Raw genomic sequence first — 26,143 nt, 5'->3', positions numbered from 1 at the left:
TATTTTAGATCGGGGCAAAGCCATCAATATTCTTCCATGTACTGAATGATCTGTTGAGCTGCTTGCAGAAAAACACTTTTCACTGTACCTCGGTACACGTGACAATAAACAAATCCAATCCAATCCAATAAATCACAATCTAACTATGTCGCTGCTATCGATTGGCCTCCTACTCGAGGCAAAGTGTTGTTTCTCCTCCCCACACCCGACAAATTGCCGCGTGTTTGTATTTGTTTGTTGATCAGTCGCGAAGATTAGAGGGTGAAACTCCAAATCGAATACAGTGGGTGAGTGACAGGCTGATACAGCCTGCTGTCTCTGTCTGCTGCTATATGACAGGGTTACATTTACTCCTTCGGGAGCAACATAAACCACCAGATCCAAGTTATATTCCTGGCCTGTGCCGCTCCCTATCCAAAGGAAACACTACAATATCTGTTCAGCTAAAACCCAATATCAGAAATCACCAATAGCCACTATCTGAATCACGGGGCAGAATCTCCTACTCTCTCTCCTGTGGGAGCATGGAGACAGGAAAGGGCATTTAATCAGGAGGGTTGGTGACATAGCTGAAGCCTGCTTCTTTCCCGCCTCTTTCAGATTTACCTTCTGGGTGAGAAGGCCCATGGTCAACCATCACACCCGACACCCCCCCCCCCCCCCCCCCCCCCCCAATCGCAATTGAGGCCCTTAGGTTGGCCTTTAGGTTGGCATTTGAGTCCCCTTGCCACCTCCACTGGTATTAACCCAGCCGCACATGGGCCTGCCACCCTTGCGGGCACAACATGTAAACCTTGTGCAGCGAGCTTGTCACCTTGTGTTGTGGGTGGGGGCTGGGGCAGGCAGGGGAGGTGGGATTCCTGATCAAATGCACCCAAGGCCTGGTTGAGGGACTTGGCATTGAGAAGGGAAAGCCCATTGGCAGCGCCCCCCCCCCCCCCCCCCGTCTCTTGCTGCCGACACCCCCTTTCATCCCTCTCTGCACAAGCACTGACCTGACATTGCCTTTTGTAAGAGGACAAAGTGCATCACAAGCCCAGTCCGTCATTTGAATAGTTGCCGTGGGCGCTCTCCTGTCTGGCGCAGATCACCCTACTTTTTAAGAGGACTAATTGTAGCACACTCTAACAGGTTGCAGTTAGAGTGAGTTTACCTTCATGCACAGGGCTGCCAGAGACCAATGGAACGGGAGGCCTGCTAGTTCTGAGCTGCCACTGTGCTGTGAGATCGGGTCCTTCAGTCTTGGGCTGCAGGCGTGGGACTAGATTCCGAGATCGACTGCAGACATATTCTGGTATCTGCTGAACACCTGTTTATTGGTGCTAGTTCAAAACCAGTCACAGGGCGGGCACATAGCTCTTAGACCATAAGACATTGTGTCGACTGAGCGGCAGCTTTTGGATTGCGGCCAAGGCAGGGCAGAGGAATGCAGATGTGCAGTTAGAGCCTCTACTTCCTGTCCAACCGGCTCCAGAAAGGTGCTCTTCGGGAGAACGGCTGTGAATGTCGGGTCCCCACCATCATCCTCAGGGAAAGGAAGCTGACACAAAGGAAAAGGTGCAGACTGATACAGAGTCGGATGTGTCATCTGAACCTGGCACCCAGCTCCAGCCCTCGCCATTCCAGCTGAAACCAGCCCAAGAATGGAGTAAAGGTTGCTCACGAATAATCATTATGTTAAAGAATGTGGTAAGTCCATTGAAGGAGTTTTGTCAGTTGGCTTGTTCCCAGAACCTGGTATGGGACCTGCTGTGAAATGTGCAGTGTATTTGTATCACAAATTGATTCTGGAACAAGGTGCCCCCTATAACCTTCTCTCAGTCCAGGATTGTCGAGCCTTCTCTCATTTTAAGCTTGTTGCTGTTAGCTCTATGTTATAATAATAATAATCGCTTATTGTCACGAGTCGGCTTCAATGAAGTTACTGTGAAAAGCCCCTAGTGGCCACATTCCGGTGCCTGTTCGGGGAGGCTGGTATGGGAATTGAACCTGCGCTCCCGGCATTAAACTGCATTACAAGACAGCTATTTAGCCCACTGTGCTAAACCAGCTCTCTAAAAGGTCGCGGCGGGGATTTGCCATTTACAGGGAGCTGCTTTCAGTGTCCTCTCCGCTGGTGGCCCGATTGTCAGCCCCCCCCCCCCCCCCCCCCCCCAGCTGAATATCAGAGGTTTCGCTGCTTTATCCCCTCTGTCCCGTGCACTTACCGACGCTTTCGGCATTTCAAAAGCGACGGGGACCCCGTGCCGCAAGTCACAGCGAGGGCACATGGAACCAGAGGCGGCTTCGCATGCCAGCCTTACCTCGAATAAATCTTTGGAACTTGGCCCTGAGGCGATGGGGCCAGGTTTCATTCCTATTGTGCTGCTGCCAAGTAACACTTGACAGGACAATGCAAAGATAAAATACAGTTTAGTGGCACGAATGCGCAGCGCTGCACCTAATTATCCCTGTTGGCAGCCATTCCCTGCGCCAAGCCGTGCCAGCAGCAACAGATGCATCGCCCCTTTTTGCGAAGCAACAGGTAGCGCCCATGTGTTGCTCTGCTTTCAAATCATGGCAGCAGTCAGAATGCTTTCGATCTATTTCAAGAGGCGAGCTCGCAAACTGCGATCCAACACAAAGGCGCTTGCAGCCTGACAGGAGCAGCCTGAAGAAAAAGTTACAACGGGTTGTGTCAACACTTCAAGAGGCTCTGCCTTCCTCTGTGGGTAAAGTTTCCTGGACTGCACTCTGGCAAACAGCATTAGAGGAATTTGGGTTGGTGCCACTGCTCCCACGAACTTACCCCGCTGGGACGGGGAGACGAGTGCATCAGGCCCATGGGGCTGAATGTGCCCACGGGCTGTGGTGTACCCTGATGTCAGGTCCACATGGGGCCCTGCGCCAGCCCTTGCCAGCAGCAAGAACAATGTCACAATTTTCCCGGAGGCAGCCTCCTGATTGGTCGCTCTAAAGACTCCGCGCCTCCACCCCCACCCAGGGGAGGTGAGTGCTGCTGAGACAGCTGGTGGGGGGGGGGGGGGGGGGGGGGGGGGGGCGCGCACGAGGGCACCGAAGCGTGGAAGTGCCCTCAGAACGGAATACTCGAATCAAAGATACTGGGGAGGGGAGGGGGCGTGGGGAAGGTGTGATAAAGCCCTTCAAACCGGAAAGGAAGTTCCTGCTGCTGAGTGCAACGTTACCTGCCCATGTCCCTGTCATTGGTGAATGCAGCCTTGGACTCCAATGCCACCCCTAACCCACCTCCCTGACCCTGGTCTGCCACAGGGAGGCATGAAGCACCAGCCTCTGCTCACAGTGGAGGGTGGGGGGCAAAATCAATTTTAATCGGGTCCTTCATAATGTTAATTGGCTGTCCACCTCTTTGAAGCAAGCAGCCAATCCGTACCCCATCCCATTCCTGGGAAATTTCACGGTGGCCGGAAGCATATATAATCACAGAATTTACAGTGACGAAGGAGGCCATTCGTCCCATCGAATCTGCACCAGCCCTTGGAAAGAGTACCCTACCTAAGCCCACACCTCCACCCTATCCCCGCAACCCCACCTAACCTTTTTGGACATTTAAGGGCAATTTAGCGTGGCCACTCCACCTAACCTGCACATCTTTGGACTGTGGGAGGAAACCGGAGCACCCGGAGGAAACCCACGCACACACGGGGAGAATGCAAGAGGGAGCCATCCCAACCCTGGTCCCCACCTCAATACTGATTTCCCAGCACACTCCCCACCCACCCCCGCAGCTTCTAACCTCACTCGCCGTCCAAGCCTGCTACCACATGGCTTGGAAAATCCTGTCCTCTGGAGCAGAATATTCCGACCTGTTTAGTCATCCAATCAGATTATGGCTGATTCACACCTCAACTCCACTTTACCCACCTTTGCTCCAAATGCCTTGATGCCAGAGGAACATAAATTCCTCGTTACATTCCTGGATCACAAATGGTTTTGTTTTTGGTTTTTTGTTATAAATTTAGAGTACCCATTTATTTTTCTCCAATTAAGGGACAATTTAGCGTGGCCAATCCACCTACCCTGCACACATTTGTTTTTTGGGTTGTGGGGGCGAAACCCACGCAGACACAGGGAGAATGTGCAAACTCCACACGGACAGTGACCCAGAGCCGGGATCGAACCTGGGACCTCGGCGCCGTGAGGCAGCAGGGGTAGCCACTGTGCCGCCCTCACAAATGGTATGTTAACCAGTGTTTGCAACTTGCTATTAAAAATAAGTCTAGATTCATAATGAATCAATCATTCTGAGTTTATTGGAAGAAGCCCGGTTAAAGCCTCTTTTATTCTGGGTCCAACAGAAGTGAAAGTAAACATTTTGGTGAGTGAACATTTACACCTTTGGTGCGACCTGTGGCGTAGTCGGGCTAGGTAAATTGCACATTCCCCCATCTCGATCACATCTCAATGCTTCAGGTATAATTAACGTTGATGCCCGCGAACATTAGAATTAAGGGCATTGAAATTGGACGGGTTACAGAAAGGGCAGCCTATTCACTCTGAAAGACAGGACCAGGCAACAAAGACAGAAATCTATCCCAAAACCTTTTGATCCCCATGTAAGGTGATAAAGAAAGAACTTATCAAACTGCACTTTCTTGAATCAGTCCATGCAGTAACGTTGTTCATTATTGTATTCCCTATTCCAACAAACTTGATTTGATGTGAAACTTCAATAGAATCATCCACCATTTTCAACGTAGGTGTCCTGAGCCCTTGCGTGTCAACAGCACTGTGCCAGGAAATTCTTGGTATTGGGTTAAAGAATAACTAAAGTCTCTGGATGCCTGAACCTGAGGGAATGATGCCTGATTGTAATGATAAAATGTGTTTAAATGGTGCCCCATCCATCAGAAATGTACCAAAACACTTCATGTGCAATGAGCTCCTCTGAAGGATGTAAACGTGTCGGAAGAAGTTCAGAGGTTTACTACCTGAATTGGGTAGGTCATCGTATGAGGAAAGGTTGGCCAGGCGAGACGAGCGTTCACTGTGTAATGATATGTATATTGACTGGGATATAAAGAGTTAACAAGTTAATGATGATGCTTCTCACCACTAGAGGGAACCACAGAACAGTCATATATATATCATGTGACTAGGGGATTCTGGGATTAGAAGATGATTAGATGATTAGGAGTTAAGAGTTAGGAGAGAGCTGGAAGAGCGTCAGGCATAGAGAGCAATTGTATACTTGAGAGTTCTGTAAGTTAGAGATAGTATAGTTTTATACAATAACTTTCTACTTTAGGAATGTGAACGAATCTTAGTTAGTAGTGTAATAAATTTATAGTTTGGTTTGTTAACAAAGCTTTGCGTTCTTCATTCAACATTACGCATTCGAGCCATCCAGGTAAAGCAGAATTGAGAACACGGCACGCTGGAGTTTAGAAAGTGTAAGAGGCGATTTGATTGAAACATACAAGATCCTGAGGGGTCTTGACAAAGGTGGATGTTGGGAGGATGTTTCCTCTTGTGGGAGAATCTAGGACGAGGGGTCACTGTTTAAAAATGAGGGGTTGCTCATTTAAAATAGAGATGGGGCGAAATTCTTTCAATCAGAGGGTCGTGGCGCTATGGAACCCTCTTCCTAAAATGGTGGTGGCAGCAGAGTCTTTGTATATTTTTAAGGCAGAGGGGGTTAGATTATTGGTAAACGAGGGGCGGTGGAGGGGATAGATTATGGGGGGTAGGCAGAATGCAGATTTGAGGTTACTATCAGATCAGCCATGATCTTATTGAATGGCGGAGTAGGTTAGAGGGGCTGAATAGCCTACTCCTATTCCTTGTTCGTAGGTTTGTACGTAAAATAGGAAGCACAGCAGCCATTTTTAATTCAACAACAATATAATGGCCACCGTGGTTACAAGAAGATGGTTGGCCATAGAATGGTACAGTGCAGAAGAGGCCCTTCGGCCCATCAAGTCTGCACCAACAGAAACTACTCTAAATCTACACTAATCCCACTTCCTAACATTGGGCCCATGGCCTTGAATGTTATGACATTTCAGGTGCTCATCCAAGTACTCTTTAAAGGTTGTGAAGTTTCCTGCCTCAACTACCATCACAGGCAGTGCATTTCAGATTCCCATCATCCTCTGGGTGAAATTTTCTTTCCTCGAATCCCCTCTAAACCTCCTGCCCCCCAATTTAAGATTATGCCCCCTCGTTATTGACTCGTCAACTAAAGGGGGACAGCTACTTTCTGCCAGGACTCCAGGGCTTGAACTTTCCTCAAAGCTGCTCCTGTTCCGCTGCTCTGAGGAAATTCCCAGCCCTGGAGAACATCCAATGGAACCAATGCCCAGGCACCTTGCCCCTTCGAACAGATTGTCAGATATAACATCGCCTCAGTGCTGCACTGGCCTATCAGCACCATTTACAGGTGAAGACCCAGGGCAGCACTTGAACCTACAACCTTCTGACACACACAGGTGAGAATTCTATTATCCAAACTGAGCTGACCGAGACGCCATGAAGAGCAGAGCACAAATCCTCAATTGCAAATAAACATGCTTATTAATCCCAGCAGATCAAACGTGCAGTCAAAGCTCCGTGTTCTTAGCAGCAGCTGTGGGGAGAGAAGCAGAATGAACATATAGGGCAGGATTCGCCAGGTCCCCCAGCGTCATTCGCTAGTGGCGGGATCCTATCCTCCCGACGCTTGTCAATGGGATTTCCCATTTAGGCCACCTCACGCCGCCGGGAAACCTGCTGGTGGGGTGCACTGCCAACGGGAAAAGTGAATCCCAACAGCTGGATGATAATAATAATTGCTTATTGTCACGAGTAGGCTTCAATGAAGTTACTGTGAAAAGCCCCTAGTCACCACATTCCGGCGCCTGTTCGGGGAGACCGGTATGGGAATTGAACCCTTGCTGCTGGCATTGTTCTGCATTGCAAGCCAGCTATTTAGCCCACTGTGCTAAACCAGCCCCTGGATAATTCCAACCATAATAGTTATCCTGCTGCAACCATTTACAGAGTCGGTCAATTGTTTTTTGAAAATTATCCCTTTTGCTCAGTCACATCGTCCTTTTACTTACACCTCCTTCTTTCTACCCTTCCCCTCTTTATTTACCTCTCCTTTCTTCCCTTTTCTCTGCCTTTGCATCGGCTCCAAAGCTGTTAAACTCTAACCTTTTACCAATCCTGATGACAGCTCATAGGACTGAAATATTGATTCTCCACAGATGCTGCCTAACTGGCTGAGCATTTCCATCATTTTCTTCTCTTGCTTCAGGTTTCCAGCCCCCCCCCCCCCCCCCCCCCCCCCGGCACGCATATCATAGAACAGGGGTGGGCAAACTACGGCCCGCGGGCCGCATGCGGCCCGCCAAAGGTCTTTATGCGGCCCACCAAGTCATTTAAAAAAATAAAAAATCAAATTTTTTAAATTATTTTTTTAAGGTTGATGGGGGGGGGGGGGGGGGGCTGTTGGGCTACTTACTGGTATTAGGTGGATACGTTGACTTGAGTAGGGTGATCATTGCTCGGCACAACGTCGAGGGCCGAAGGGCCTGTTCTGTGCTGTACTGTTCTATGTTCTATATGAGGCGCCCAGAATCATAACCGGGTGAAGTAATTATTTTACTTAATATACTATGCGGCCCTTTAAAATTGTGAATTTCTGAATGTGGCCCTTGCACGGAAAAGTTTGCCCATCCCTGTCATAGAATCATAGAATTTACAGTGCAGAAGAAGGCCATTTGGCCCATCGAGTCTGCATCGGCTCTTGGAAAGAGCACCCCACCCAAGGTCAACACCTCCACCCTATCCTCATAACCCAGCAACCCCACCCAACACTAAGGCCAATTTTGAACACTAAGGGCAATTTAGCACGGCCAATCCACCGAACCTGCACATCTTTGGACTGTGGGAGGAAACCGGAGCACCCGGAGGAAACCCACGCACACACGGGGAGGATGTGCAGACTCCGCACAGACAGTGACCCAAGCCAGAATCGAACCTGGGACCCTGGAGCTGTGAAGCGATTGTGCTATCCACAATGCTACCGTGCATCCTAAATAATTTCCTTGCTTAGTTGGGGGACCAACAAATAGTTCTTACTGAGTTGCACAAACATTATAGGCAAAAGCCATTAAGACCTGTGTGTGCGTGGGTTTCCTCCGGGTGCTCCGGTTTCCTCCCACCGTCCAAAGATGTGCTGGTTAGGTGGATTGGCCATGCTAAATTGCCCGTAGTGTCCTAAAAAGTAAGGTTGGGGGGGGGGGGGGGGGGGGGGGTTGGTTTACGGGTATGGGGTGGATACGTGGGTTTGAGTAGGGTGATCATTGCTCGGCACAACATCGAGGGCCGAAGGGCCTGTTCTGTGCTGTACTGTTCTACGTTCTACGAGGAGCCTGAGGGATCGCATTCAGACAGTTATGCTCTGGGCTGGGGTGTTAGCGTGCTTGGTGTTGCAGCTGGTCAGGGAGTGCTTGATGGGATCATTGAGTGCATGCCTGTCTTCAGTTAATCATTGCCAGAAGTAGGATGATAATATTGGCCATTACCAAATTCCAGCAGTCACCCCTGTGACTTTCACGGTGACGTGCAGTTAATGCCTGAATAATCCTTTGTTTTTATTACAAATAAAATCTCACCCCTTCATGCCCGGGCTCTTATTGTAATACTGTGCTTCCTTGTCTGGATTCTGCTCACCAGAGGAAATAGTTCTCTTTCTATCCTATTGAACTTTTATCCTTTTAAACACGTTAATTAGATCACCCTTCGGTGAGACAGCAGTGCAGTGGCAATGGCCGCGATTTGCCAGCCCTGCCACGGCAGAAGCGGCAAGCCAATCAAAGGCCCATTCACTCATTTAATTATGCTGAGCTCGTTCGAAGCCCAAGTCTCCCGGCTCCAGGGCAGGGTAGTGCCCTGGCACAGCCCCTGGAATTCTGGCATCCTGGCATCCTGGCAGTGTCAGCCCCCGCACTGCCAGGTTGGCACACCCTGGGTGCCAGGTTGTCATTGCCTGAGTGCCACAGGGCATGGCTGGGCTGCCAGGCGGCAGTGCCAGGGTGCCAAGGGGCACTACCAAAGAGCAGGGCCTGAGGGGGCAGCATGGTCAAGAAGGGGGAGAATTAGTGGGGAGGGACCTGAAAGGGTCCAGAGGAGGTTCACAAGAATGATCCCTGGAATGAAGAGCTTGTCGTATGAGGAACGGTTGAGGACTCTGGGTCTGTACTCGTTGGAGTTTAGAAGGATGAGGGGGGATCTTATTGAAACTTACAGGATGCTGCGAGGCCTGGATACAATGGGCGTGGAGAGGATGTTTCCACTTGTCGGAAAATCTAGAACCTGAGGGCACAACCTCAGACTAAAGGGACGATCCTTTAAAACCAAAATGAGGAGGACGTTTTTCAGCCAGAGGGTGGTGAATCTCTGGAAGCCAAGTCACTGAGTGTCTTTAAGTCAGAGATAGATAGGTTATTTTTTTTTTCTTTTTACAATTAAGGGGCAATTTATCGTGGCCAATCCACCTACCCTGCACATCTTTGGGTTGTGGGGGCAAAACCCACGCAGACACAGGGAGAATGTGCAAACTTAACACGGCCAGTGACCCAGAGCCGGGATCGAACCTGGAACCTTGGCGCCTTGAGGCAGCAGTGCTAACCACTGCGTCACCATGCTGCCCGAGAGATAGATAGGTTCTTGATTAATAAGGGGATCAGGGGTTATGGGGAGAAGGCAGGAGAATGGGGATGAGAAAAGTATCAGCCTGATTGAATGGCAGAGCAGACTCGATGGGCCGAGAGGCCTAATTGTACTATGTCTTATGGTCTTATGAAAGAGGTGGCATAAAGGGGGGCATGAAGTGAGAGCCTGAAGGGGAGAATGAAGTGGGGGTACAAAGGGGTGGGCATGAAGGAGTGGGCCTTCGGTGACCCCATAGCTGGGTGTTGGTCATGGGGGGGGGGGTCTGCTGCCGAGTAGGCGGGAGGCTGTAGGGTTGTCTGGAGATTGGGCGCACTTCAAAAAAAAATGCCCTGATATCTGAGGAGGCAGTCTTTCTGGAGTCTTTAGGCCCCCAATCCAAAACAAATTCTAAGTGCGAGATACTTCAGTGAGAATCTCCCCAAGTTCCAAACAAATTGCCGAGGGCTGGATTCTCTGGCCTCCCGGTTGCGTGTTTCCCGGCGGCAGGAGCTGGCGCGCCATTCGCTGGCAGCGGGATTCTCTGCTCCCACTACTGTCAGTGGGACTTCCCCGGGAAACCTGGAGGTGTGCTTCCAGCGGGACCAGAGATCCCCACCGCCAGGACAACGGGGCTGGCGGAAGGGACGGAGAATCCCGCCCTTAGTCACTTTGGGAAAATTCCGCCTCACATGCCCAATGAGTACAGGCCCAACCTACTCGATCTCTCCTCGTAGGAAAATCCCTCCATACCTGGGGCCAACTTCGCGAACCTTCTCTGGACTGGCCCCAATGCCAGTCTTTCCTTCCTTAGATAAGGAGACCGAAACTGCTCACAGTATTCCAGGTATCCCAGCATCAATATACATTTCCTGAGGTCTGGTGCTCAGGAGTGCAGCTCTCCAGGCGGTGTTTGAGCAGGGCTCTCTGCAACTGAAGAATCACTTCCTCACATTTGAATTCCAATCCCTTGAGGCAACACCAAGCATTTTATTGAAGCTATTTAAGGTGATTAAAGGGTTTGACAGGAAAGTTGGAGCAAAACTATTTCCTCTCCTGGTAGAGTCCAGAACAAGAGGGAAGAACCTTAAAATTAGAGCAAGGCCGCTACAGGGTGATAACAGGAAGAATTGTTTCACACAAAGGGGAGGGGCGATGAATGTCAGAATTTCAGATACATTGTATTATGGGCATTTGGTGCAGTAAGAGTTAAATGCCTGGGTTAGTGTGTATGACTGCTGCAGTAGTTTTTGAAGAATCCTGGTTTGAAAGGTTTAGGGAGACAGAGGTGCAATTAAGGCATCATAAAAAGCTTGGGCTAATGGAGTTTTGTTTGGATTTGGGAGTTCCCTGTGGAGTTAATTAGATAGATTGTGTTTCAGCTGGGTAGATGATGTAATTAATGGGAGGAGCGAAGGTTTGCGGAAAAGCATTTTAGTTGAATTTTAGATTGGGAGCAAAAGTCAAGCATTTGCTCTCACTGCGGTTCAGTTAAAGAATTGACTGGGGCCAGACCAGAAGCAGAATTCGCCCGAGAACAGGATCGGCGGTTGCAACAGTGCGTTGAGTCAGACAGGAGTTTACAGTTGGTGCTGGAGATGGAAGTCAAATCACAAAGACGTTTTCTGAAGACTTCAGCCAGAAATATTGCATTGCTCTGACAAGAATCAGGTCTATCTCTTACAACAGTCTCAAAGTCGAGTATCCAGTCACCTCTGTACAGCAGGTATGCCTGAGTGCTAACTGTATTTGAAAGTGGATTGAGAGCTGAGATGGCTTTGTTGTTTGATTGTGAATAAAGATAGCAGTTAAGGGTTACTGTGTCACTGTATTGAATAGCATTGTTTAAGGGGTAATTGGAAGCTATTTTCATGTGTGATGTTAAAGATATTTTAATACTGTGTTAATATACCGCATCTCTGTTTTGCGTGAGATCACTCCTGGAGCGAGGTATTCTTCCCTCCCTGACTTACAAAACTAAAATAAAATATTTGGGTTTCTGTCCAGTATCCTAGCCAGCATTGTGGTCTGGTTCGGGATTCTAATAGGAGTGGAAATCAGGAGCGTTCTTGCCACCGCCTCCCCTCCTCCCCCCCCCCCCCCCTCCCCCCCCCCTCCCCCTCCCCCACTAAGAAACATTTGAGATTTGATTGAAAATTTCTAAATTGAGAGTGACAGATTTTTGTTAGACAAGGAAGGATACTCAGGGTTATGGAGCCAAGGCAGAGAAATTAAGTTAAGATACAGATTGGCAAGATCCGAAGTGATGACAGAACAGGCTCAAACGGTTGCATGCCCTGCTCCTGTTCCTATTCGCTTTTTTGAATATTGCGTGCACTATCTATTAGTGATCTGGGTGTCTGGAGGTCTAAATCCTTCAGGTCCTCCACCATTCCTGGCCAACATTTTGAACATCTTCCAATTTGCCTTTCACGGATTCAGAGTCGAAGGCCCCACGACGAAGCCTGAGGGTCAGGTACCCCAGCACCAATGGCTCCGACGCTTTGAGGAATTACTTCAAAGCGAAGCAGCTCGCCCAGATGAAAGCGATGCAAATGCCGCTTTGAAAATGTTATTCCACCCAGCATGGAACTCAGTGGGAGAGGCTGGAGATTCCTGGATGTATCTCCTGTCCTGTGTTACTAATGGGCACTCTGACAACTAGAATAGCAACCTACAGGGCACCGTTACGCAGGCTTGAACCACATTTCTCTGCCCGAGTCAAGATAATCGGGAACATTTTAACCAAAAGATTCTCCACGCCGAATCAATTTAAATGTTCAAGACTGAGGTCAATCAATTTTTGTGAGGTGAAAATATAAAGGGATGTGAAAGAAAGGCAGGTAAAAGGAATTAAAGCACAGATCTGTTGTATTTTGTATGTTCAGTCGTTCTGGGGAAAACACTCTAAGTCTTGACTGTTGAACATACAACATTTATTGATAAAATAAACGAAGTACTTATATAGAGGGTAGATATACAAGCTGTGAATTGAGCTAACGCCATCCTTGCTTCCACACAGGTCTCTGTTCAGTCCACAACTGACTCTAGTCTCAGGTCATGTGTCTCTTTATTATTGACCTGAAGTGTTAACCCTGGCTCTCACTCTGCAAATGCTGTCAGACCTGCAGAGTATTTCCAACATTTTCTCTTTTTACTTCAGATCCGCAGTATTAGGTCTTTGCAATAATGCTCATCCACGTGCTGGCCAGGGTACATATGGACGGCTGTACCCTGAGCCCGTAAGGGCAGGCTAGTACTGGGCCCATATGGGTGGCTAGCAGGCTCGAAACGCGGCCTACCTGGGAAGCTGAGCGTTTAGTACAGCTATGGCCGGAAACAATGGTGGCCCACGCTATTGGTGACCAAAAGCACCTCCTGGGCAACATCCGCTCCTCCAGAGGCAGGAGCTGTCCGTTCAGATCACAGCATTTCCCATTCTGCCAGCAGCCATAATATAGAGTGGATATTATATCGTCCAGTGCTTTTGAGGGATCTGATCCATTACAGACATAAAGGGGCTGGTTTGGCACAGTGGGCTGTGGCTTGTAATGCAGAACAAGACCAGCAGCGCGGGTTCAATTCCTGTTCCAGCCTCCCCGAGCAGGCGCTTGAATATGGCGGCTAGGGGCTTTTCTCAGTAACTTCATTGAAGCCTACTTGTGACAATAAGCGATTATTATTATTACATAAGACATTCCATGGGTAGGCCGCTCCTCACAGTTGCTGTTATACAGAGAGCTTGATGTTTTGGAGCATGAACGGCGATGGGGTATCCGTGTTGCCTGTATCTATTAATTGTGTTCTTCTTCTTCTTCTTCACCAGTCCACAGAGTTCTTTGACATGCTGGAGAAGATGCAGGTAGGCGATTCTTTGTTCTGGGGACCATTTATACCGAGGGAACTTTGGTGCGTAACCAGGGAAGGCAGTGGATGCAGCAAGGCGTGACTGGAATGGCTTGGGGGATACTTCTCAATTGGACAATCAATCTGCCAAAAGGCTGGTGTGTGTGTGACACAGAATGTAAAGAAGTAGATTTGGATTTATCGGCTTGGCCAATGTTGATTGCAGGGTATGTGAAGCCCTGTGTAAAGGCCACACTGGGGCACTGTCATTATGGTAACAGGCGTCACATAAAGTTGGGTGAAATGTAAACTTGGATTGTGAGACTGCAGATTGGAACTTGAAGTTGTAACAAGGGCAAACCCCTGGTGGCTCGCCAAATAACAACAGCAACTTACTGAAAGCGACTTAATACAGCGCCTCTAACGTAATAAAACATCCCATGCAGGAGCATCGCAAAACAAATGATTGCGCTGAACCAACGAAAGAGATGTTCAGTCTGATGGCAAAAAAGCTGTCAGGTACTTTGGGTTTAAGGAGTGTCTTCAACAAGGAGATTGAGGTAGAGTGGCAGCGAGGGGAGTGGCAGGGAGGGGAGTGGCAGGGAGGGGAGTGGCAGGGAGGGGAGTGGCAGGGAGGGGAGTGGCAGGGAGGGGAGTGGCAGGGAGGGGAGTGGCAGGGAGGGGAGTGGCAGGGAGGGGAGTGGCAGGGAGGGGAGTGGCAGGGAGGGGAGTGGCAGGGAGGGGAGTGGCAGGGAGGGGAGTGGCAGGGAGGGGAGTGGCAGGGAGGGGAGTGGCAGCGAGGGGAGTGGCAGCGAGGGGAGTGGCAGCGAGGGGAGTGGCAGCGAGGGGAGTGGCAGCGAGGGGAGTGGCAGGGAGAGGCGAGAGAGTAAAGAAACTGATTTGAACGTTTGCCATGAAATGACCTTTTCCAGTAACATGACATCCTCCTTTAGGTTTTGTCAAACTTTTGTTTGATCAAATCTTTGCTCCCTCGTATTTATCCCTTCTCACATAGTCTCTACCAATTCAAATCCTCAATTGATAAAGTCCATGGGTGCGATTCACCCGGAAAATTTCTGTCTCCAGTTTCTGGTGCATTTGGGGGAGAGTTTCTCGACCGTGGCCATGCTGAGAAACATCTTAGTATTCAACCGGGAGATTCTCTCCGCCAAAGGCAGTGCCAAGCTGCCCAGGTGGCACGGCCAGGATGTTGGGCTGGCAGTGCCAAGGTACCCAGGTGCCAGAGGGAGTGCCAGGTTACCACCTTGCATTGTTCTCGACCACCTGGTGTCTCTAATGGCCTGTTTCAAGCATCAAAAATCACGTGAGAGGCCTCTCGCGAGATTCAACAGCCTTGTTCCAACACCAAGTGTGGCGCGGCAAAAAAAATCGGAAGGGATTGTGGCCAGTTTTTTTACCACTGTCACTGCCACACCTTGAACAAAGTGATCTCGACTGTGAGCATTGTTATTCTAGTCACTGTCCAACCCAAGGCACACCTTATTGAAAGGACACAGGCATACTTAGGCATATGAACACACACACACACACAGACACAGTCATGCAGAAACACACTTGGAAATATATCACCGTTCCGTCACTGTCGCTGGGTCGAAATACTGCAATTCCCTCCCTAACAGCACACTAGGTGTACCTACACGTCGGGGACTGCAGCGGTTCAAGAAGGCAGCTCACCACCACCTTCTCAAGGACAACTAGGGATGGGCAATAAATGCCGGCCTAACCAGCGGTACCCACATCCCATAAATGAATTTAAAAAACACGAATTTAAAAAACACGTACACACATGTACATACACTGAGGCACTTATGTACGCGCACAGACGCATGCGCGCACGCATTCACGTACACAAAAGTATGCACACTTATACACAAACACAGATTAAAAAACACACAGATTCGCACACAGACATGAACACTTGATTGGGGCTCTTCTGAAGATCATGGAATAACTTCCACTGATTTTTATTCTTCCTCTTGCCAGCCCGGAGGTCAGGGAATCTTCCCAGAGACTTCCCCAGCTGAGATCAATGATCTCACCGCCCACCGAGAGTGGAAGTGGGACTAGACCTCCCGAGCCTGGCAGGCTAATTAACACATCAGCTGACATCCCTAAGGAGTTGCTGTTGCTGTTTTCATCCGGAGAGGAATTTGTTGTCTTATAATTTGCAATGATTTGTTTTACGTGCGTTCATAGATTTCAGTCACTGCCACTGCCGTTTGCTAAGGAGACACGTTTCCAAGAAGATGGGGTCCATATCGAGATTTCCAAATAACACAGAGTCAGCAGTCCCACAGTTGGCGAAGGCGGGCAATTAGCTAATGCTGGCCTCAGCTCCTTACCTGCACTGTTTACCTGTGATGCGTTAATAAGCAATTAATTCCCTGGGGGGAGGGCACACTCTGACAGGATGCTGAGAAAAGATATTTATAAATTGATGTCCATTGCACAAGCAGAACTTTGGAATAGTGGGGACCAGTGACGTGTCAGGTCTGAGCTGCAAGACGACCATCACAGAAATATATTAAACCCCACACCCTACGCAAAACAAATCCACCCACATCACCTCAACTCCAAGCTACGCGTGGTCTGGACATTTTCCTCTCGAACACAGTGTGTTCTGCTGTGAAACCACCATGGAAATATTCCCCTTGACTTTTTTTTTCTGACCAGGTGCGGCCAGCTTGTTTTTCTTGCCAACACCTTTACGTTAACCCTTCGAAGGCTGGAAATAAGACCTCGGGTGATTCTGCGATTCGACTCTCCAAGCAGGGAGTGGGGCTCACAGGGACCACCGTCTTAATTGGGAACTGTGATTCTGTGTGCTCACTGGTCTCTTTTTCTAAAATGTGTTTTATTCCAAACGCTTCTGAAAAATTACAACACATAAACAATTTGGTAAACAACCTTCCCAACACACGACTATATAGTTTGTACAAATTTTTCCCCTTTTTCACCCCCCCCCCCCCCTGCGACCAACAACTCCTCCAACAGGCCCACGAACATCCCCCACCTTGCCTCGAAACCCTCCCCTGAACCACTTAACTCATATTTGATCTTTTCCAGCTGAAGAAAGTCATTTAAGTCACCCAGCTAGGCCGCTACCCCCGGTGGCATTGCTGACCGTCGCACCAATACGATTCGTCGCTGGGCAATCAGGGAGGCGAAGGCCACAACGTCGGCCTTCCTCTCCTCCATCAGCTCCGGCTTCTCCGATGTCCCAAATATCGGCAGCAAAGTATCGCTCCACCCCCTTCCCCACTGTCCTTGCCAGCGCCGCCAACACTCCCGCCCAGAATCTCTCCAATTTTTTCACATCCCCGGAACACATGTGCGTGGTTCGCTGGCCCCCGCCCACACTTTGGCACCCCCCTGAAAGAACCCACTCATTCTTACCCGCGTCATGTTGTGTACGACCTGCTCATTGGTCTCGATGAGCAATGATACTTACCTGTTTTCACGGCACAAAATGGAGACCCAAACATCCAATATGGTGGGTGGGGCTGTACACCAATCATGTGTAGAGAGTGCGCTACTAGCCATATTGGGAAGGGCAGGAAAAGAGGCACCTTTATATATTTAGCACATTTGCGCACATCATGCATCGGATCAGGGAATTGTTACGATGCACAAGGAGGCCATTTGGCCCATTGTGTCTTCACCTGCTCTCCAAACGAGCACCATGATTTAGTGCCACTCCCCTGCCTTTTCTCCGTACCCCTGTACATTGATTCTAATCAAGTAATCACATAATGCCCCCTTGAAATTTATTTCATAATATCTCTGTCGATATTATGGACTGTGTAATAACATGCACGGGAATCATCCAGCTGGGGATGATTATTTCCCCGTGCTCAGCGGGGCTGTGAGCTCCCCTGCTCTGGGCTGGGTGGCTTACCCAGGCCGGCCACTCTGAGCTCCACTGCTCTGGGCTGGGTGGCTTACCCCGGCTGGCCACTGTGAGCTCCCCTGCTCTGGGCTGGGTGGCTTACCCCGGCTGGCCACTGTCAAGCCGATCAGAAAGGAGAGAGGACCCGGTGAGGTGTAACCAGGCCTCGTGCAGATGTTGTTGCTGAATAAATGGGCAAAATTCTCCGACCCCAGCCGGGTCGGAGAATCGCCCGGGGCCGCCGAAAATCACCAAGTGGATAGAATCCCGCCCCTGGTTTCATCCTCCTGGCCTATCAAAATCTCCAGGCTATAATAAAGGCGAGCGAAGTCCGATGAGATTAATAACAAAAAACATTGGGCGGGAATCGCCCCTACCCGGCGGGGCGGGGGGGGTCCCAGCGTAGCAGAGTGGCACCGACCACTCCAGCGCGAGCCTCCCCAAAGATGCGGAATTCTCCGCACCTTTGGGGGCCAAGCCCTCACATTGAGGGGCTAGGCCCGCGCCGGAACAGTTGGCACCACGCCGACTGGCACCAAAACCGGCTCCAGCAGCCTTTGACGCCCGCTGCCCGGCGCCGGGGCTGGCCGAAAGGCCTTCGCCGGTTCGCACATGCTCCGGTGGTGCTGCCGACGTCACCACCAGCGCATGCGCGCTGGGGGATTCTCTTCCGCGTCCGCCATGGTGGAGGCCGTGGTGGCGGCAGAAGGGAAAGAGTGCCCCCACGGCACTGGCCCACCCGCCGATCGGTGGGCCCCGATCGCGGGCCTGGCCACCGTGGGGGCACCCCCCAGGGTCCGATCGCCCCGCGCCCCCCCCCAGGACCCCGGGGGCCCGCTCGCGCCGCCGATCCCGCCGCCACCAGAGGTGGTTGAAACCTCGGCGGCGGGAGAGGCCTCCCAGCGGCGGGACTTCGGCCCCTCCGCCCCAGCCGTGGCAGAAATTCTCCGCCACCCGGGAATTGGCGGGGGCAGGGTTTTCGGCGGCCCCGGGCGATTCTCCAACCCTGCTGGGGGTCGGAGAAGTTCGCCCCTGGAGTGTGCAGATTAGACCAAGTAAGAGCAGGTAGTGGGTTTGTTTGGATAGTCAGGTTACCCCTTTGGATCTGATCCCTGGAAACCTATTGGGAGAGGTAACATACCCTTTGCTAGTGTTTAGGTGGCCTTTGGGCTAAGTCAGGTGCCCTTTGGAAGTGTTAAAAATAGATATAAATGTGCGTTAAAAGTGCATAAACACATTACTGTCAAAGTCATTAGAACTGTCAACAGACCTCTCAAAATAAACTGTTGAAACTGTCAGAAACACCTGCCAAAGGGACTGTCAAGGTATTTAACAAACCTGCCCTCTAAATCTTTGAAAATAATGGTCTAAAGTGTTTAAAAAATGGTTTGCTATTTTGCTTTGTCTGTTGGTGTAAATCTGAGAGTCTCCATTATTGGATTGGTACTGCATGACTGACTTCACAACCATCCATTATCACAGTAGGATGCTTTCCATTTCACAGTTTGCACAGCTGCAAGTGAATATAGACTCTTTGAATTGCCAATACGAATTAAAATGCTTGTTGGTATAAGGGATTTTGCACCTGTTTGTTGTTACATGCCTGTATTTAGTTGAAGGAATATAAATGTAGTAAATCGTTTTTTTTAATGAAGGGAATATTTGTTCAATACAGCACAGTCTGCGTTAGACACTGAGAAATTTATTTTATAGAACTTATATTTTACGTCATCTCTTCATTGGCTCTGAGGTCAGTCTATGGTGGATACTGGGTGAGTTGGCACGGTAAATGTACAGCAAAATGGTGATGGGTGGGGGCATGTTGGCTATAATTGGCCACGTGGATGGTTGGACAGACATATGTTGGCACAGGTGTTACAAAGGGTCATGGAGAGGGGGGTGGAAGGGCAATGGTTGGCACAGGTGTTATAAAGGGCCATGGGGGCTGGATGGGGGGATATTTTGGCAGATGGGCATGAGGGGGCCATAGGGGTCGGGGAGGAGGGGGTACTGAGGTAGCATAAATTGGCATGGATGTGGCATGGGGAGAGTGTGGGGAGGGTGAGGGCTTGCAGGCCTGTTTCATGTTTTATTCCTTTTTCCCATTTTGAATGCAGAGCCCCAAGGCGAGCGATCTCCTTCCCAGCTCATCTCCACTCCCGGGATTCTCTTCAGTTCTTCCCAGGTCACCTACCCCAACTTCAAATCCAGCACCACCACCCCTCACCCCCACCCCCGGACTGAAAATCTACCTTCCAGGCAACTATTCCTGGTAGATTAGCGGATCCGGGAATTTTCCTATCTCTGCGCCCCCAATCCAGGAACAAAACCCTGGGCCTATTGTATGTACACATATCCATTATATAATTTTATATACATAATGTGTGTATATATATATATATATATACACAAAATACATTTTGAAATATTAATGCACAATAAAGCATTGAACAATAATACTCCTTCAACATACCATGTATAATCCACCCTCTCGCCGACATCTATTCAACATGTTCAGATGAAACATTCCCCGATCCCCAAGGGCAGTTGGCAGCATTCCAGAATTTTTATAAACTTACAGTTCTCCAAACAGAATTTCATCTCCTCTCCATGCCCAGGAGGATGGGGGAATCGTGGCATCTCACGGTTTGTTTGGTTTTCTCATTGTCCACCTATTCAATGTCTTCACCAGCAACAGATTGGTTAATCTTAGTCTGACCGCCAACTGCCCCTTGCTCTCCATTAAGGGTTGGAGAGAAGCCAGCAATTGATTTGCAGTTTGAGCAATAAGACAGTAACTCAGCGCTGAGGAAGTGAAATGAAGCTTAAGTCAAAGGGGAGCGCAGGTGACATTGTCACCTCCCCCAGTGGAAACAAAGACCGGGGGCGGGATTCTGTGCTCCTGAGGTTAAGTGATGACGCCGTCGGAAATGTGGCCACGTTTCTCGACGGCATCAACGTGGCCTCAGGATCAGGAATTCTGGCCCCTACAGGGGGCCAGCGCGACACTGGAGCGGTTCGCGCTGCTCCAGCTGCTGATCCCGGCGTCAAATGGGCGCCGCGGGATCCGCGCATGCACAGGGACACCGGCGGCAACACGCGCATGCGCAGTGGCTTCCTACAATGCGCCGGCCCCAACGCAACATGCGCAGGACTACAGGGGCCGGCGCGGAATAAAGGAGGCCCCCAACCAGAGAGGCCGGCCCGCCGATCAGTGACCTCCAATCGTGGGCCAGGCCACAATGGAGGCCTCCCCCGGTGTCGGAACACACCTCGCCCCCACAGGCCACCCCCTGACCCTTCCACGCCAAGTTCCCGCCAGTTGAGAGCAGGTGTGGATGGCGCCAGCGGGAATCGGCTTTTTTACGACGGCCGCTCGGCCCATTTAGGGCCAAAAATCGGTGGGCCGGCCACATAGAGCGGCGCCCGAATCGGTGGGCCGGCCACATAGAGCGGCGCCCGAATCGGTGGGCCGTCCACATAGAGCGGCCCCTAACTGGCGCCGTGCCAACCATGCCAGCGCCAATGCCCGGATTCTACGCTCTGCGGAGAATCGCTTGCCGGCGTCGGGATAGCATGGCGCAATTCGCGCTGGTCACGTGGCTGGTTTAGCACAGGGCTAAATCGCTGACTTTGAAAGCAGACCAAGGCTGGCCAGCAGCTCGGTTCAATTCCCGTATCAGCCTCCCCGAACAGGCGCCGGAATGTGGCGACTAGGGGCTTTTCACAGTAACTTCATTGAAGTCTACTTGTGACAGTAAGCGATTTTCATTTCATTTCTCCGGTCCGGCCTGGCCTGAGAGAATCCCGCCCCACATACAGATACAAAGCCCCTCAGATACTTAGATCTTTCTGTTCACTTTGAAAAAAAAACGCTAGACACCGGCCAAGTGTCTTGAGTTCACTGTACTGAAATTAATGATTAATTAAAACAATTAATGTTTTCTATCAAATCATGACTAAATGCAACAACCCTTAATGGTAGGGCACTGTGCAGCTTTTGTGAGGTTTTTACAAAATTATTTCTGGGGTATGGGCACCACTGCTTGCCCTTTGAACTGAACAGTTCAGAGGGCAGTCAAAGGTCAACCACACAACTGCAGTTTTGGGGTCACACGTAGGCCAGACCGGGTCGGGATGGCAGATTTGCTTCCCTAAAGGGGCCTTTACAACAATTGATTATAGTTATCATGATCACAATTACTGAGACTAACTCTCTATTCCAGATTTATTAACTGAATTTAAATTCCGCCGGCTGCCTGCTGATGCAATGAGATTTGAACCCTGTGCCCCCAGAGCGGTAGCCTAGACCTACCACATTACGGGTTCAGTGATATTACCACAATGCCACCATCTCCCCCGCAGAGTATTAATTGATCAGATTTTATTCATTGAGGTTGACCCCCATTTTGTGCTGTACGCACGACTCATTAACGGGTTTTAGATCGTAACTCAGCCTTTGCTTTAAGACTGTTCAGAGGCCTGTCACCCAATAGAATATGCCACATTTGTGGTTTATGGCCCGTCTTTTAGAAATGTTGGAGTGAGAGTACCATGGAAGTGAGAGTGTGTAACGGGAGTGAGAGTGTGTAACGGGAGTGAGAGTGTAACGGGAGCGAGAGTGTGTAACGGGAGCGAGAGTGTGTAACGGGAGCGAGAGTGTGTAACGGGAGCGAGAGTGTGTAACGGGAGCGAGAGTGTGTAACGGGAGCGAGAGTGTGTAACGGGAGCGAGAGTGTGTAACGGGAGCGAGAGTGTGTAACGGGAGCGAGCGTGTAACGGGAGCGAGCGTGTAACGGGAGCGAGCGTGTAACAGGAGCGAGCGTGTAACGGGAGCGAGCGTGCGTGCAGTGGGAGCGAGCGTGCGTGCAGTGGGAGCGTGCGTGCAGTGGGAGCGAGCGTGCGGTGGGAGCGAGCGTGCGTGCCGTGGGAGCGAGCGTGCGTGCCGTGGGAGCGAGCGTGCAGTGGGAGCGAGCGTGCAGTGGGAGCGTGCGTGCAGTGGGAGCGTGCGTGCAGTGGGAGCGAGCGTGCAGTGGGAGCGAGCGTGCGTGCAGTGGGAGCGAGCGTGCGTGCAGTGGGAGCGAGCGTGCGTGCAGTGGGAGCGAGCGTGCGTGCAGTGGGAGCGAGCGTACGTGCAGTGGGAGCGAGCGTGCGTGCAGTGGGAGCGAGCGTGCGTGCAGTGGGAGCGAGCGTGCGTGCAGTGGGAGCGAGCGTGCGTGCAGTGGGAGCGAGCGTCTGTTTAGAAGCTGTGCACTTTCATTTTGTGCCAAAAGACAATATGCTGTCTTGAGCACTGATGGAGGAAAAGAGCGATTGCAATGTTGCCATTATTCAGGTTATTGGTTGTGATACACTATACACTGTAGAAAACAATCACAGTTAATACACTTCAGCGTGGCAAAATCGGTTGGTTGTGATGATAATTCATCACCTCAGTTTTCCTCAATCACTGACACCACCAATAACAGATTCACAATCAGTGCTTCATAATATAAATTAGAACTGGAGTTCAATAGTACCTCCCACTCTTGTGATTTCTCCAGGGCTGCAGTGTGGGAGGTATGCCATTATCTCTGAGGTTCCCTTCAAGTCAAGCACCATTGTTATGGGCCAGGGTTTAGAAACTCCAAAGTATATTATGGAGTTCGCCTGACCTATAACTTTTTATGCTGAATTTGGCTAGTGTGAGCACAATAGCCTTCACTTGAGGAGTGATTCAACAGTCTTCCTAGACACTGTAATCAAAATAAGCTTTATACTAAGAACTTAGTTAACATTTATATAAACACACAGCAAGATTTTTTATCAATTACAAACATAAAGACATCCCTTAGCTACAGTAATCTATGTATAATGCTCAGTGAATTCCCCCTTAACTGTTCCAATTCAAAAGCAAAATCCCATAAACCAAAAACTCCTTTCCAAGGGCAAGACCCAGCACTCTGCATTCTCACTTGAATAAGACTGGCTTTTCCTGATATTCTGACCCCCATTTCACCGGCAGGTTTGAACCCTTCCGGAAAGCAAACTGTATTTAAAGCCACTACCAAGGTGATTTTTACTGGACCAGATATTTAAAATAAAAATAGAAAGACAGGAACAAAATAATTCTTTCTCCCGGAGTCCACAGCAGTCAAATCTGAAAGCGCTAGTAAAACTCACAGCCATGGCTCAGCTCCACCCACAAAAATGACATCACTGAAGCCATGTGATAAGACAAAGCCTTTCTTAAAGGGGCACTCGCATGACACCATCCTGAGGTGGTCACTTATTGCCATTCCTCCAATGTCATTGGACCAATATCCTAGAATTGCCTACCTAACATGGTCAGAGTCCCATCATCACCAAGATGATGGTGATTCAAGGAGAAGGCCCACCACCACCTTTACAGGGCAACGAGGGGTGGACAATTAATGCAGCCTTGCTAGGGGCACCTTCGTCCCAAGGCCACCATCATTGAAAGTGGACAAAATACAAAAACAATTCTACCTCATCATCATTTTTCTCTAAACATCTTAATGATGGTGTGATGCAGTTCACTCGGAGTCCAGGTTGCTGTGGCAACATGCATTTTTACATGCATATTGTCTGGGGCTTTGGATACCGACTGCTCCAACGTTCTTCCAAGAGCTGACCGGGCTCTTACTGCCTGCCATTGGCAGGTATTGGAAGGATTTACAGGTTAATATTCAACCTATTTGGCCACATTATTAATGTACTTTCCTTGGTCAGCATGTCCTGGAGTAGGATTGAACCCAGGATGCTACCTGCTGAACCACAAGGACCTCCAATAAAACTTTAAATATAGCTCGTGACAGTACTGACCCAGGTGAGACCTATTTGAAGTAATATCAGTTGACATATATTTTCACATACCAGAATGGACATGAGAAGTCAATGTGCGCCTCGGTTCAGTGAGCATCCTTCTTCCACTACCAGCTGTCCCAAGACAATATCTGAGGTGAAGGTAGTACCAAAGGGCACTTTATTGTCCTAACGGAACATTTGTCATGTGACATGCCACGCGAATGCCCCTGGAAGCTGTTGCAATATCGCTTTGAGAGTGGTGTCCCTATAAGAAGCTCAGCATGCAGATGACTCATCGAGTCATAGTGTAGAAAGAAGCCGTTCGGCCCATCGAGTCTGCACCGACCCTCTGAAAGAGCACCCCACCCAGGCCCAATCCCCGCCCTATTCCTGTAAAACCCCACCTAACCTTTGGACACTAAGGGGCAATTTAGCATGGCTTAACCATCTAACCTGCACACCATTAGACTGTGGGAGGAAACCGGAGCACCCGGAGGAAACCCGCGCAGACACGGGGAGAATGTGAAAACTCCACTCAGGCAGTCACCCAAGGCCAGAATTGAATACAGGTCCCTGGCGCTGTGAGACAGCAGTGCTAACCACGGTGCCGCCCGTAAACTTAATAAACACAGCCAGGTACCTGGATGTCATCACATGACCAGGAGCCGCAGCAGCTCTTTGCAGTGTAGTACCTCAGTCAACAGGATGTGTCCAGAGATTGCTGTACTGCTTGTACTGATTTAGCGACAGGTAAACCCGACCAGAGATCCTCAAGCAAATGGAATCCACATTCCTCACTGGTGTTACATGTAGATAGCACAAGGAGATCACTGCAGAAACGGGGAGGAACTGCCTTGAATCTGACCCGAGTCTCTTTTTCTGTTTCTCTTTGTTCTCTGAGAAATTAGAATTGCTCGGGGTTGAGGAAGCTGGTGCCCAAGGTTGAACTGGATGGGCATTGATAGACCTACTGAGCTTTGCCAGTCATACATTTGCATCTCCTCGCTGAAAGAACTGAACATTGCGTGGATACCAACACTGACCCTACAACGCGCATTACCAGCAGCCTTCCCAAACTCTGTGATGACTGATGGAGTGAAACTCTGACAGGGTCGGAATTGTAGCCTGCTGATTTAATTTTGAAGCGGAGAACCAAAGTTCCAGATAACTCCCTTTCTCCCCTATGGCAGTAGTCATGGCAATGAGAGACAGAATTGAACGTGCATTCGTTGATCAACTTTGCGAAGTAATTTTGTTTTAACATTATTAGAACCATGCGAGCATAGAAAGGTTACAGCACAGAAAGAGGCCATTCAGCCCATCGCGTGTGCGCCGGCTGCAAATAAAAACTAACCGGCCCATTCTAATCCCACCTTCCAGCCTTTCAGGTGCTGATCTAGGAACCTTTTATTATTTACAAACATGTCTCATCTTTTGTTTTGTTCCCGCAGCCTGGAAAACTGGATGAGCAGAAGGACAAGGGCAACAGGCAGAAGGTTGGTTACAAACAAGCGTCGAACAAGCTTTGAAAAAAATATAAGGGGTGGGATTTTCCAGCCCTACCAGTGACTGGCATCAGGGCGGGCAGGGCTGGAAAATGTGGAGAGCAGCCAGAAGTCAATTCACATTGAAGCTGAGTAAACCGCAGCAATTTGAGTCATGTGCCAAAGGAAAACAATATTAAGTGTGGGAAAATGCGATTGTAGTAAACCGTTCTGATTTACAACAGATGCTCAGCGCAGGGCAAGAGGCATGAACGACTTTAGGAGCTGCAAACTTATAACAATAATAATCTTTATTGTCACAAGTAGGCTTACATTAACACTGCGATGAGGTTACTGTGAAAAGCCCCTAGTCACCACATTCCAGCACCTGTTCGGGTTCACAGAGGGAGAATTCGTAATATCCCATTCACCTAACAAG

At 49.7% G+C, this 26,143-nt stretch overlaps 1 protein-coding gene across 11 annotated transcripts in view; it reads left to right on the top strand.

Annotated features, from left to right (window-relative positions):
- Nucleotides 1-26,143, top strand: part of rap1gap2a (RAP1 GTPase activating protein 2a) — a 499,188-nt gene that overhangs the window by 404,198 nt on the left and 68,847 nt on the right. For all 11 annotated transcript variants that reach the window (XM_038814443.1, XM_038814438.1, XM_038814441.1 and 8 more), the window contains 2 exons: nt 13,484-13,519; nt 25,672-25,716. In XM_038814443.1, the coding sequence (XP_038670371.1) occupies nt 13,484-13,519; nt 25,672-25,716 (81 nt within the window). The remainder of the gene's footprint in view (nt 1-13,483; nt 13,520-25,671; nt 25,717-26,143) is intronic.

This window comes from Scyliorhinus canicula, chromosome 12 (assembly GCF_902713615.1).
Source record: "Scyliorhinus canicula chromosome 12, sScyCan1.1, whole genome shotgun sequence".
Classification (NCBI taxonomy): domain Eukaryota; kingdom Metazoa; phylum Chordata; class Chondrichthyes; order Carcharhiniformes; family Scyliorhinidae; genus Scyliorhinus; species Scyliorhinus canicula.
The sequence above is the reverse complement of the archived record's forward strand: the minus strand, read 5'-3'. Positions and strand labels throughout refer to the sequence as shown.